Source organism: Panulirus ornatus, chromosome 15 (assembly GCF_036320965.1).
Source record: "Panulirus ornatus isolate Po-2019 chromosome 15, ASM3632096v1, whole genome shotgun sequence".
Taxonomy (NCBI): Eukaryota; Metazoa; Arthropoda; class Malacostraca; order Decapoda; family Palinuridae; genus Panulirus; species Panulirus ornatus.
In genome coordinates, this window is record NC_092238.1 from 19,020,035 (window position 1) to 19,035,407 (window position 15,373).

Here is a 15,373-nt window from a genome sequence, read left to right on the forward strand (position 1 = left end):
CTTCTCAGCACATTAACATCCAAAAGTCTCTTTCGCGCGCCTATCAATTAAAACGCAATCCAATAATGCTCTCTGGCCATCTCTCCTACTTACATATGTATACTTATGTATATCTCTCTTTTTAAACCAGGTATTCCCATCACCAGTCCTTTTTCAACACATAAATCTACAAGCTCTTCTCCATTTCCATTTACAACACTGAACACCCCATGTACACCAATTATTCCCTCAACTGCAACATTATTCACCTTTGCATTCAAATCACCCATCACTATGACCCGGTCTTGTGCATCAAAACTACTAACACACTCACTCAGCTGCTCCCAAAACACTTGCCTCTCATGATCTTTCTTCTCATGCTCAGGTGCATATGCACCAATAATCACCCATCTCTCTCCATCCATTTTCAGTTTTACCCATATCAGTCTAGAGTTTACTTTCTTACACTCTATCACATACTCCCACCACTCCTGTTTCAGGAGTAGTGCTACTCCTTCCCTTACTCTTGTCCTATCACTAACCCCTGATTTTACTCCCCAGACATTCCCAAACCACTCTTCCCCTTTACCCTTGAGCTTCGTTTCATTCAGAGCCAAAACATCCAGGTTCCTCTCCTCAAACATACTACCTATCTCTCCTTTTTTCTCATCTTGGTTACATCCACACACATTTAGACATCCCAATCTGAGCCTTCGAGGAGGATGAGCACTCCTCGTGTGACTCCTTCTTCTGTTTCCCCTTTTAGAAAGTTAAAATACAAGGAGGGGATGCATGTATATATCAACATATACATACATACACAAAGATATATACATATATACACATGTATATATTCGTACTTGCTTGTCTTCTATCCATTTGCGGAGCCACCCCACCTCACAGGAAACAACATCATTGATCCCCTCTTCAGCAAGGTAGTGTCATGAAAACAGAAAAAAAGGCCACAATTGTTCATACTCAGTCTCTAGTTGTCATGTGCAATATACCTAAAGCACAGCTCCCTACCCACATCCAGGTCCCACAGACCTTTACATGGTTCATCATAAACGTTCCACATGCCCTGGTTCAGTCCACTGACAGCTCGTCGACCCCAGTATACCACATCATTCCAATTTACTATATTCCTTGCAAGCCTGTCACCCTCCTGAATATTCAAGCCCCGATCACTCAAATCTTTTTCACTCCATCCTTCCACCTTTAATTTGGTCTTCTGCTTCTCCTTGTTCCCTCCACCTCTGACACATATATCCTCTTTGTCAACCATTCCTCACTCATTCTCTCCAAATGTCCACACCATTTCAATACATCCTCTTCTGCTCTCTCAACCACCCTTTTTCTTACCAAACCTCTCTCTTACCCTTCCATTACGTACTCTATCAAACTACCTCACACCACATATTGTCCTCAAACATATCATTTCCAACACATCCACCCTCTTCTGTACAACTCTATAGCTCATGCCTCACAACCATATAATATTGCTGGAACTCTCAATTTGTTTTCACATTCACTGTTGCACTGCAAACCTATCACTTCCATCAGTAACTGTTCAGGAGCTGCATCAACATTAACAGCAAATGGAGATGCAAACATTTGCAGCTTCATCCTGAGAGCATGTAAACTGGCAAACCTTGATTCAAGTTGTTCTTTTACAGCTCTTACATCACCTGCATATTTAGTCACATTATATTTGATGGTGGCACTGGCAGCAACTGCTGTAAAGTGTACTGCACTGAATTTTGATAACTGATTTTCCCATAAACACCTTACTTTTGAGTCATTTGATATAATCAACAAGTTTGTTAAGAAAGTGATCTTTTCCTTAAAGTTTAGCATTCAGTTCATTAAGATGAGCAGTCACATCTACTAAAACGGCTAAGTCTATTAGCCAGTTATTGCTAGATAATTCTTGTATTGGCTTCCCTTGCATATCTATGAACATTCATACACCATCAAGAATGTTGTAAAGTCTCCTAAGTACTTTTCTTTGGCTTAGCCATCATAATTTGCAACAAAGGTGACTTCATGGCATTCTGAGCTGATATCACTTGAACATTCTCTAAATTGCCTGTGGTGAAAAGCATGAGCTATAATACAGATGACAGGTGACATAAGTGGCATCACGTGACGCAATTTGATTTATGTGGCACATACGTTTCTTAGTGAATAATGCAGAACGAAACAACAATCTTAGAGTTCTATCCTCCTTTCTCTCATTCAAATGCAAGTCTCGCGGTGCCGCCTTTATTAAACCCATCCATGGCTGTTATACCAATGAGTTTTCCTAACTTTAAATTGCATTTCAAAAATGTACCCATCACTTCACTGATCACATCTTCACCTGTAGTGTTACCCATCATGCAAGCTAAATGCAACAGCATTTACTTCAAAATTTGAGTAGTTGAGCCACATTAAAAAGTGGCAAGCTATGCAGCATCACTGACATCCATAGATTCATCCATACGTATACAATAAGACTCAAATTTATTCATTGTGTCCAATATTTGTTCTTGATGTTGTCTGACATGTCATTAATCCTTCAAGTAACTGTTTACCATGAGAGACTAGCAGTAGGAACATTAGACTGGAGCATTAGGTAAAGTTTATGTAGTAGTAGGCAGAAGTATTAGGCTGGAACATTAGGCAACAACATTAGGAAGGCTCTGAAAACACTGTGCTTGAGCTCCCTTCTGCCAGTGGCCTGTTAAGGGTGAGACACATATGGCTGAGAAGTGGCACTGGAGTTCACCAGTTATGGAGACTTTTTTCATGGCAACCCCCTCAAAGGAGTTGCTGGAGGGAAAAGGCATCAGAGATACATATAGATAGATTGACGGAAGTGTTTCTTTTCAGGACACAACATTTTTGTTGCAGTTACAAGACACCCTTTTACAAACTCCCTGTTTGAATTTAGCTTGAGTTGTTTAGCAATTAGTTTGCAGACAGCATAACTCACTTTTGTACTACCTTTAGCATAAGGATAAACTTTAGTGAATACTTCTTTTTCTCCTATGTACCTCTTCATTAACAAAGCTACTCTGATGTATAGTGACAGTGAATATTGTGTTCTTTCATCACTGTAACATATTCTTAACGTACCAAGCATACTTTGAAACTCAAAAAAAAGTATTTTAAGTCTAATCATTATTAAACTCTCTGAATTCACTATCAAGCTTCCCCTTCCTCGAAAAAGACTATGCCATAAAACAACATGCCTTGGAATCAATATCAATGCTAAAATAATTCAACAGCTGATACACTATGTATGGACAGCAGCATAAAACAACTTGCTTGCACTTTTCATGGGTAACTAATGCATCACAACCAGGCAGAACTGGGCCTAGAGGTGGGTGCAGAATCAGAACACATATATAACATGGTTGGGAAAAGTACTCCTCTGAACAAAGCATTGTAGTCATTACAAACTACATCTTAAGTTACTAGTAATACCAGTTTTTTATAAAACAGGTTAGTATTATCCTTTTTTTTTCTCATATCATGTAAGTGCAACATTTACCTAAGGCCAATACTTACATAATAATAATAATGCCAAACACACGTAGGCACAAGAAACTGCTTAGCAGGCCTTAATTTGGCCACCCCTAAATTAGTCCTATATTTTTCACATTCTTTTTAAGACTAGTTTATGCCATCATTCCAATTTGGCCTTCTGTTTGATGCTGACCAATAATTTCTACTTTCATACTCCTCCCATTCATTGTTTCATTTGAGTAATGCATCTCCTTTTATTTCTAATTCTTCACCTGTTTTCTGTCACACTCATTCCATTATTTCACTCTTTGGTTTTGTTTTCATCATTCGATATCAGTCAGTGTTCTAACTGTTCTTTTCCATCAATATCATGTTTACGTTAACCTTTATTTTTTTCTTCCTCTACATCCATTGCTATCGATTTTGGTTCTTGGAAGTTTTAACTGTTCCACTATTACTGGATGCTTAACCCTTACATCATTCCAGACGTAGATCAACATGAGGTGAGCATTGAATTTCTTGCCTCTATGTGAAGGACACCTAATGAGTCAAAGTGGTTGCTTAGTTGGTGTTGTGTGATAATTTCTTCCCACTGTCACTCACTCTCTAGTCTTACCTAAGAGAGGACATTAGCATTAGTTGCTAGGATAAATGCTTTTGCCAGATTCAGAAGACCAGGCAGCTTTTGCTAGATTCAGAAGACTAGGCAGATGTTCCTCAATGACTTGAAAATGATGATCTGTCTTCAGGTTGTATGAAGAACAATTTCAAGGATATTGAGTCTTCAAATATTGAAAGTAAGCAAGATGAGCAGTAGGAATCCTTAGCACAAGTGGGGCCTGTGTAGGCAGTGGTTTCCCTCCACCTCTCAACTTTAGATTCATATCAGCTTCTTAAGATTGTTTGCATTTGTCATTTTGCTTTATTTCATATCTTCAATCTTCAAATTTCATTTTTGTATTATATTCATAATACTAAACCTGTTTAATACTCCAATATCTTTCCTAGAAACTGCTAAATCATTAGAAATTGTATTAACAATTACAAGTTTACAAGTTCAATCTGTAAGTTCTTTCCATAAAGACATATTTCTTTTTTTCTATTCAAATATGATTTTGACTGAAAGTTCCTGTCTATTGTTCACTACCATTTTGATCTACCTTAACAGTCAATTCTCTTTTCTATCGGCACCTTAAGACAGAAAATTATTGTACATATTTCTTCCGAAGTTTATTAATCTAAAGTTAAGATTGCTCCTTCAGGCACTGTTTTGAATTGGGAGATCATAAAAAATTTTAAGTATTCACATACCTATTGTTCACTGACTTATTCTAATATTTAAGTATTCATAATCCATAAGGGGTACTGTACTTATTGAAGTATGATATCTCTCTTTCTTTAATATCAAATGCTTCAAGACTGTTTATACCTATCATTTTTCCAATCAAATACTTTTTTCCAGGTAAGGCTTTTCTCTTAATATGGTACACTAAATTGTAAATATAAAAAAAATTCTAACCCACGGGACAGAAAAAGCTGCTCTGGTAGCAAGAACCATGCATCTCGACAGAATATGATCCACAAATTCTGGTACTGCTCACTGGAACCATCTGTGTGGCAAACTATGATAGGCTCATGGTGAGCTTAAAATGAATAAGCTGATGCTCCCATGGATGAATAATTAGCAAAAGATGAGGCAGGCCAGTGTTTCCTCACCAGAAATAATAATAGTTAAAAGGTCCTAACATTGACTTTTCTAGAGATATCCAATAGAATGTCTCTCATGCTCATAGGACAGACCACAGAGGAGAAATAGCATTATCTCCATACAAAAATTATGATAACCAAAAGTTTGTATTTACATAATTATGACTCGCATTCACTCACTGTTACACACTTCTGAAAAGCTACCCCACTTATAAAACATTAACCTCAGTGACAGTAATAAAATCATAATGCAAAATAGATTACCTGAAACCAGTCATTCACACTGTCTTTCATTGAGACAAAGGAGCCACTTCCACTAGAAGATCTTAAACACCAAACAAAATGTCCATTCATTTATAGCAACATTTTTCAAGAAGTAATTTACTGCTAAATTATAATCATGAACAACTTGAATGTTTACATAATTGTGCATACTTTTTTGTATGCTTAAAAATACTTATTCATTTATAATACTTTGTCGCTGTCTCACGTGTTAGTGAGGTAACGCAAGGAAACAGACGAAAGAATGGCCCAACCCACCCACATACATATGTACATACATACACGTCCACACACGCACATTTACATACCTATACATCTCAACGTATATATAAATGCAAGAGTCCTGGAAAGAGGGGCAAGTATGAAGTCTGTTGGGGATGAGAGAGCTTGGGAAGTGAGTCAGTTGTTGTTCGCTGATGATACAGCGCTGGTGGTTGATTCATGTGAGAAACTGCAGAAGCTGGTGACTGAGTTTGGTAAAGTGTGTGGAAGAAGAAAGTTAAGAGTAAATGTGAATAAGAGCAAGGTTATTAGGTACAGTAGGGGTGAGGGTCAAGTCAATTGGGAGGTGAGTTTGAATGGAGAAAAACTGGAGGAAGTGAAGTGTTTTAGATATCTGGGAGTGGATCTGTCAGCGGATGGAACCATGGAAGCGGAAGTGGATCATAGGGTGGGGGAGGGGGCGAAAATTTTGGGAGCCTTGAAAAATGTGTGGAAGTCGAGAACATTATCTCGGAAAGCAAAAATGGGTATGTTTGAAGGAATAGTGGTTCCAACAATGTTGTATGGTTGCGAGGCGTGGGCTATGGATAGAGATGTGCGCAGGAGGATGGATGTGCTGGAAATGAGATGTTTGAGGACAATGTGTGGTGTGAGGTGGTTTGATCGAGTAAGTAACGTAAGGGTAAGAGAGATGTGTGGAAATAAAAAGAGCGTGGTTGAGAGAGCAGAAGAGGGTGTTTTGAAATGGTTTGGGCACATGGAGAGAATGAGTGAGGAAAGATTGACCAAGAGGATATATGTGTCGGAGGTGGAGGGAACGAGGAGAAGAGGGAGACCAAATTGGAGGTGGAAAGATGGAGTGAAAAAGATTTTGTGTGATCGGGGCCTGAACATGCAGCAGGGTGAAAGGAGGGCAAGGAATAGAGTGAATTGGAGCGATGTGGTATACAGGGGTTGACGTGCTGTCAGTGGATTGAATCAAGGCATGTGAAGCGTCTGGGGTAAACCATGGAAAGCTGTGTAGGTATGTATATTTGCGTGTGTGGACGTATGTACATGTGTATGGGGGGGGGTTGGGCCATTTCTTTCGTCTGTTTCCTTGCGCTACCTCGCAAACGCGGGAGACAGCGACAAAGTATAAAAAAAAAAAAAAAAAAATATATATATATATACACACACGCAGACATATACATATATATACATGTACATAATTCATACTGTCTTCCCTTATTCATTCCCATCACCACCCCGCCACAGATGAAATGACAACCTCCTCCCCCTTCATGTGCATGAGGTAGCACTAGGAAAAGAAAACAAAGGCCACATTCGTTCACATTCAGTCTCTGGCTGTCATGTATAATGCACCAAAACCACAGCTCCTTTACCACATCCAAGCCCCACAAAACTTTCCATGGTTTACCCCAGACATTTCACATGCCCTGGTTCAATCCATTGACAGCACATCGACCCCGGTATACCACCATATTGTTCCAATTCACTCAATTCCTTGCATGTCTTTCACCCTCCTACACGTTCAGGCCCCGATCACTCAAAATCTTTTTCACTCCATCTTTCCACCTCCAATTTGGTCTCCCACTTCTCCTAGTTCCCTCCACTTATGACAATTATATCCTCTTTGTCAATCTTCCCTCACTCATTCTCACCATGTGACCAAACCATTTCAAAATACGCTCTTCTGTTCTCTCAACCACACTCTTTTTATTACCACATATCTCTCTTACCCTTTCATTACTTACTCAATCAAACCACCTCACACCACATATTGTCCTCAAACATCTCATTTTCTGCACATCCACCCTCCTCCACACAGCTCTATCTGTAGCACATTCCTCGCAACCATATAACATTGTTGGAACCACTATTCCTTCAAACATACTAATTTTTCCTTTCCAAGATAACATTCTCGCCTTCTACACATCTTTCAACACTTCCAGAACTTTTGCCCCCTCCCCCACCCTATATTTCACTTACACTTCCATGTTCCATCTGCTGCCAAATCCACTCCCACATATCTAAAATACTTCACTTCCTCTAGTCTTTCTCCATTCGAACATACCTCCCAACTGACTTGTCCCTCAACCCTACAGTACCTAATAACCTTGCTCTTATTCACATTTACTCTCAGCTTTCTTCTTTCACACACTTTACCAAACTCAGTCAACAGCTTCTTCAATTTCTCACCGAATCAGCCACCAGTGCTGTATCATCACCAAACAACAACTGACTCACTTCCCACGCTCTCTCATCCACAACAGACTGCATACTTGCCCCTCTCCTCAAAACTCTTGCATTCACCTCCCTAACAACCCCATCCATAAACAAATTAAACAACCATGGAGACATCACGCATCCCTGTCCAAACCGACATTCACTGAGAACCAATCACTTTCCTCTCTTCCTACTTGTACACATGCCTTACATCCTCGATAAAAACTTTTCAATGCTTCTAACAACTTGCCTCCAACACCATATATTCTTAATACCTTCCATAGAGCATCTCTATCAACTCTATCATATGCCTTCTCCAGATCCATAAATGCTACATACAAATCCATTTGCTTTTCTAGGTATTTCGCATACGTTCTTCAAAGCAAACACCTGATCCACACATCCTCTACCACTCCTGAAACCACACTGCTCTTCCCCAGTCTGATGCTCTGTACATGCCTTCACCCTCTCAATTAATACCCTCCCATATAATTTCCCAGGAATACTCAACAAACTTATACTTCTGTAATTTGAGCACTCACCTTTATTCCCTTTGCCTTGAAAATATATTCATATCAAATACTATTCACTAGTTCCTTTAGATTAATATAACAATGAATCAACCATTCTATTTACTACACTCAACATCTCAAATCCATCAACTCTCTAAATCAAGGAATCACTGCAACCCCCTACCCCTAGCATTTCAACTTCTTTGTAATCGCCAATCACTACCTCAGTCTACTCTGTAGAGAAACCAAACTAAGAAAAACTGAATTATATGAGGTAGGTAACACCACAAGAATGGCTGAAGAAGTCACAAAGTCCTGTGTACAACAGGTACAAAGCTCCAACCCCTTTAAAGCCTTTTGCTAAATAGTTCCAAGAAGAAGCTGAGTTCAGATGATTCCTAAAGCACATCCACATCAGCTTGCACAATGGATGAAGTGTAAGACCTGCCCTTACTTCTGTTAAGGGAGCAAGATGATATTTCAGTTTATTCAATTTCCATCTCAAATGGGCCAGATACCACCCTAACCTCTTCAACTAAGTAATCAATCCTAATTACCTTTGTCAAAATGTACATTTTAAGATTGGAAACAACTAAGAATTTTTGCTAAGTACAGTAAACAACTATAACTGTGATACTAAAAACTTACAAGAACTTATATATTTGGAGCAGAAAACTCCACAGATTAAGTTACAATATACTTATCTGCTATCAGGTCTCATGGACATACCAGATACCTACAATCCAAAAATTCCAAGATCTAGCAACTGTCCAGGCTTCAAGGTTACCATATTTGAGAAGTTACAGTGTATCTTTAGTACTCAAGCTTAATGGCCATTTCTACATTACAAACTAATTCTTATCTATGATATTTGTGATTATGAGGATAAATTTTCTTACTTTAATGGTGTTGATATTGTAAGGATGACCACTTTCATTATAAACAATAGTAACATAGTTGTTACCAATGTGGCGCTTCTTCCCATTACACTTTGGGTCTGACTCCTTTGTCGGCATCAATGTTGCCACATGAAACACAACCTGAAAAGAACAAAATGTACAAGATGAATGCAATGCTTTGTAATTCTCTGTAACCTACAAGAATTATTGATCAACTATCCCTGGAGTTAAAGTTCCTCAGGTATAAAACTTTTAAAGGAATCTGGTCCATATATATATATATATATACATATATATATATATATATATATATATATATATATATATATATATATATATATATATCATCCCTGGGGATAGGGGATTAAGAATACTTCCCACGTATTCCCTGCGTGTCGTAGAAGGCGACTAAAAGGGGAGGGAGCGGGGGGCTGGAAATCCTCCCCTCTCGTTTTTTTTTTTTTTTTTTTTTTTTTCCAAAAGAAGGAACAGAGAATTGGGCCAGGTGAGGGTATTCCCTCAAAGGCCCAGTCCTCTGTTCTTAATGCTACCTCGCTAACGCGGGAAATGGCGAATAGTATAAAAGAAAGAAAGAAAGATATATATATATATATATATATTATTAAAAAGATGTTCTGGAAGGAGGTAAATAAAGTGCGTAAGACAAGGGAGCAAATGGGATCTTCAGTGAAGGGCGCAAATGGGGAGGTGATAACAAGTAGTGATGATGTGAGAAGGATATGAAGTGAGTATTTTGAAGGTTTGTTGAATGTGTTTGATGATAGAGTTGCAGATATAGGGTGTTTTGGTCGAGGTGGTGTGCAAAGTGAGAGGGTTAGGGAAAATGATTTGGTAAACAGAGAAGAGGTAGTAAAAGCTTTGGGGAAGATGAAAGCCGGCAAGGCAGCAGGTTTGGATGGTATTGCAGTGGAATTTATTAAAAAAGGGGGTGACTGTATTGTTGACTGGTTGGTAAGGTTATTTAATGTATGTAGGACTCATGGTGAGGTGCCTGAGGATTGGCGGAATGCGTGCATAGTGCCATTGTACAAAGGCAAAGGGGATAAGAGTGAGTGCTCAAATTACAGAGGTATAAGTTTGTTGAGTATTCCTGGTAAATTATATGGGAGGGTATTGATTGAGAGGGTGAAGGAATGTACAGAGCATCAGATTGGGGAAGAGCAGTGTGGTTTCAGAAGTGGTAGAGGATGTGTGGATCAGGTGTTTGCTTTGAAGAATGTATGTGAGAAATACTTAGAAAAGCAAATGGATTTGTATGTAGCATTTATGGATCTGGAGAAGGCATATGATAGAGTTGATAGAGATGCTCTGTGGAAGGTATTAAGAATATATGGTGTGGGAGGCAAGTTGTTAGAAGCAGTGAAAAGTTTTTATCAAGGATGTAAGGCATGTGTACGTGTATGAAGAGAGGAAAGTGATTGGTTCTCAGTGAATGTAGGTTTGCGGCAGGGGTGTGTGATGTCTCCATGGTTGTTTAATTTGTTTATGGATGGGGTTGTTAGGGAGGTGAATGCAAGAGTTTTGGAAAGAGGGGCAAGTATGAAGTCTGTTGGGGATGAGAGAGCTTGGGAAGTGAGTCAGTTGTTGTTTGCTGATGATACAACACTGGTGGCTGATTCATGTGAGAAACTGCAGAAGCTGGTGACTGAGTTTGGTAAAGTGTGTGAAAGAAGAAAGTTAAGAGTAAATGTGAATAAGAGCAAGGTTATTAGGTACAGTAGGGTTGAGGGTCAAGTCAATTGGGAGGTAAGTTTGAATGGAGAAAAACTGGAGGAAGTAAAGTGTTTTAGATATCTGGGAGTAGATTTGGCAGCGGATGGAACCATGGAAGCGGAAGTGGATCATAGGGTGGGGGAGGGGGCGAAAATCCTGGGAGCCTTGAAGAATGTGTGGAAGTCGAGAACATTATCTCGGAAAGCAAAAATGGGTATGTTTGAAGGAATAGTGGTTCCAACAATGTTGTATGGTTGCGAGGCGTGGGCTATGGATAGAGTTGAGCGCAGGAGGATGGATGTGCTGGAAATGAGATGTTTGAGGACAATGTGTGGTGTGAGGTGGTTTCATCGAGTAAGTAACGTAAGGGTAAGAGAGATGTGTGGAAATAAAAAGAGCGTGGTTGAGAGAGCAGAAGAGGGTGTTTTGAAATGGTTTGGGCACATGGAGAGAATGAGTGAGGAAAGATTGACCAAGAGGATATATGTGTCAGAGGTGGAGGGAACGAGGAGAAGTGGGAAACCAAATTGGAGGTGGAAAGATGGAGTGAAAAAGATTTTGTGTGATCGGGGCCTGAACATGCAGGAGGTTGAAAGGCGGGCAAGGAATAGAGTGCATTGGATCGATGTGGTATGCCGGGGTTGACGTGCTGTCAGTGGATTGAATCAGGGCATGTGAAGCGACTGGGGTAAACCATGGAAAGCTGTGTAGGTATGTATATTTGCGTGTATGGACGTATGTATATACATGTGTATGGGGGTGGGTTGGGCCATTTCTTTCGTCTGTTTCCTTGCGCTACCTCGCAAATGCGGGAAACAGCGACAAAAAAAAAAAAAAATTTGTTTTGCTTTGTCGCTGTCTCCTGCGTTAGCGAGGTAGCGCAAGGAAACAGATGAAAGAATGGCCCAACCCGCCCACATACACATGTATATACATACACGTCCACACACGCAATTATACATACCTATACATCTCACTGTACACATATATATACACACACAGACATATACATATATACACATGTACATAATTCATACTGTCTTCCTCTATTTGTTCCCATCGCCACCCCGCCACACATGGAATAACAACTCCCTCCCCCCTCATGTGTGCGAGGTAGCGCTAGGAAAAGACACCAAAGGCCCCATTCGTTTACACTAAGTCTCTAGCTGTCATGAAATAATGCACCGAAACCACAGCTCCCTTTCCACATCCAGGCCCCACACAACTTTCCATGGTTTACCCCAGACGCTTCACATGCCCTGGTTCAATCCATTGACAGCACATCGACCCCGGTATACCACATCGTTCCAATTCACTCTATTCCTTGCACACCTTTCACCCTCCTGCATGTTCAGGCCAGGATCACTCAAAATCTTTTTCACTCCATCTTTCCACCTCCAATTTGGTTTCCCACTTCTCCTCGTTCCCTCCACCTCTGACACATATATCCTCTTGGTCAATCTTTCCTCACTCATTCTCTCCATGTGACCAAACCATTTCAAAACACCCTCTTCTGCTCTCTCAACCACACTCTTTTTATTTCCACGCATCTCTCTTACCCTTACATTACTTACTCGATCAAACCACCTCACACCACATATTGTCCTCAAAATTCTCATTTCCAGCATATCCACCCTCCTGCGCACAAATCAATCCATAGCCCAAGCCTCGCAACTATACAACATTGTTGGAACCACTATTCCTTCAAACATACCCATTTATGCTTTCCGAGATAATGTTCTCGACTTCCAAACATCCTTCAATGCTCCCAGAATTTTTGCCCCCTCCCCCACCCTATGATTCACTTCCGCTTCCATGGTTCCATCCGCTGCCAGATCCAATCCCAGATATCTAAAACACTTTACTTCCTCCAGTTTTTCTCCATTCAAACTTACCTCCCAATTGACTTGACCCTCAACCCTACTGTACCTAATAACCTTGCTCTTATTCACATTTACTCTTTACTTTCTTCTTTCACACACTTTACCAAACTCAGTCACCAGCTTCTGCAGTTTCTTACATGAATCAGCCACCAGTGCTGTATCATCAGTGAACAACAACTGACTCACTTCCCAAGCTCTCTCATCCACAACAGACTGTATACTTGCCCCTCTTTCCAAAACTCTTGCATTCACCTCCCTAACAACCCCATCCATAAACAAATTAAACAACCATGGAGACATCACACACCCCTGCCGCAAACTACATTCAATGAGAACCAATCACTTTCCTCTCTTCCTACACGTACACATGCCTTCCATCCTCGATAAAAACTTTTCACTGCTTCTAACAACTTGCCTCCGACACCATATATTCTTAAAACCTTCCACAGAGCATCTCTATCAACTCTATCATATGCCTTCTCCAGATCCATAAATGCTACATACAAATCCATTTGTTTTTCTAAGTATTTCTCACATGCATTCTTCAAAGCAAACACCTGATCCACACATCCTCTACCACTTCTGAAACCACACTGCTCTTCCCCAATCTGATGCTCTGTACATGCCTTCACCCTCTCAATCAATACCCTCCCATATAATTTACCAGGAATACTCAACAACCTTATACCTCTGTAATTTGAGCACTCACTCTTATTCCCTTTGCCTTTGTACAATGGCACTATGCACGCATTCCGCCAATCCTCAGGCACCTCACCATGAGTCATACATACATTAAATAACCTTACCAAACAGTCAACAATACAGTCACCCCCTTTTTCAATAAATTCCACTGCAATACCATCCAAACCTGCTGCCTTGCCGGCTTTCATCTTCCGTAAAGCTTTTACTACCTCTTCTCTATTGACCAAATCATTTTCCCTAACCCTCTCACTTTGCACACCACCTCGACCAAAACACCCTATATCTGCCACTCTATCATCAAACACATTCAACAAACCTTCAAAATACTCACTCCATCTCCTCACATCACCACTACTTTTTATCACCTCCCCATTAGCCCCCTTCACTGAAGTTCCCATTTGCTCCCTTGTCTTACGCACTTTATTTACCTCCTTCCAAAACATCTTTTTATTCTCCTTGAAATTTAATGATACTCTCTCACCCCAACTCTCATTTGCCCTCTTTTTCACCTCTTGCACCTTTCTCTTGACCTCCTGCCTCTTTCTTTTAGACCTCTCCCACTCATTTGCATTTTTTCCCTGCAAAAATTGTCCAAATGCCTCTCTCTTCTCTTTCACTAATAATCTTACTTCTTCATCCCACCACTCACTACCTTTTCTAATCAACCCACCTCCCACTCTTCTCATGCCACAAGCATCTTTTGCGCAAGCCATCATCGCTTCCCTAAATACATCCCATTCCTCCCCCACTCCCCTTACCTCCTTTGTTCTCACCTTTTTCCATTCTGTACTCAGTCTCTCCTGGTACTTCCTCACACAAGTCTACTTCCCAAGCTCACTTACTCTCACCACTCTCTTCACCCCAACATTCTCTCATCTTTTCTGAAACCCCCATAAATCTTCACCTTCACCTCCACAAGATAATGATCAGACATCCTTCCAGTTGCACCTCTCAGCACATTAACATCCAAAAGTCTCTCTTTCGTGCGTCTATCAATTAACATGTAATCCAATAACGCTCTCTGGCCATCTCTCCTACTTACATACGTATACTTATGTATATCTCGCTTTTTAAACCATGTATTCCCAATCACCAGTCCTTTTTCAGCACATAAATCTACAAGCTCTTCACCATTTCCATTTAAAACACTGAACACACCATGTATACCAATTATTCCCTCAACTGCCACATTACTCACCTTTGCATTCAAATCACCCATCACTATAACCTGGTCTTTTGAATCAAAACCACTAACACACTCATTCAGCTGCTCCCAAAGCACTTGCCTCTAATGATCTTTCTTCTCATGCCCAGGTGCATATGCACCAATAATCACCCATCTCTCTCCATATATATAGATATATATATATATATATATATATATATATATATATATATATATATATATATATATATATACCTCGCAAACGCGGGAGACAGCGACAAAGTAAAATAAAAAAAAAAATAATATATATAAATATGGTTTACCCCAGACGCTTCACATGCCCTGATTCAATCCACTGACAGCACGTCAACCCCGGTATACCACATTGATCCAATTCATTCTATTCTTTGCCCTCCTTTCATCCTCCCGCATGTTCAGGCCCAAATCACACAAAATCTTTTTCACTCCATCTTTCCACCTAAAATTTGGTCTCCCACTTCTCCTCGTTCCCTCCACCTCCGACACATATATCCTCTTTGTCAATCT

General features: G+C 40.1%; 1 protein-coding gene across 1 annotated transcript in view; it reads right to left on the reverse strand.

Annotated features, from left to right (window-relative positions):
* LOC139753740 (tuberin-like) overlaps nt 1-15,373 on the reverse strand; it is a 354,102-nt gene that overhangs the window by 57,500 nt on the left and 281,229 nt on the right. The window contains exon 13 of the mRNA XM_071670536.1: nt 9,344-9,484. Coding sequence (XP_071526637.1) covers nt 9,344-9,484 — 141 coding nt within the window. The remainder of the gene's footprint in view (nt 1-9,343; nt 9,485-15,373) is intronic.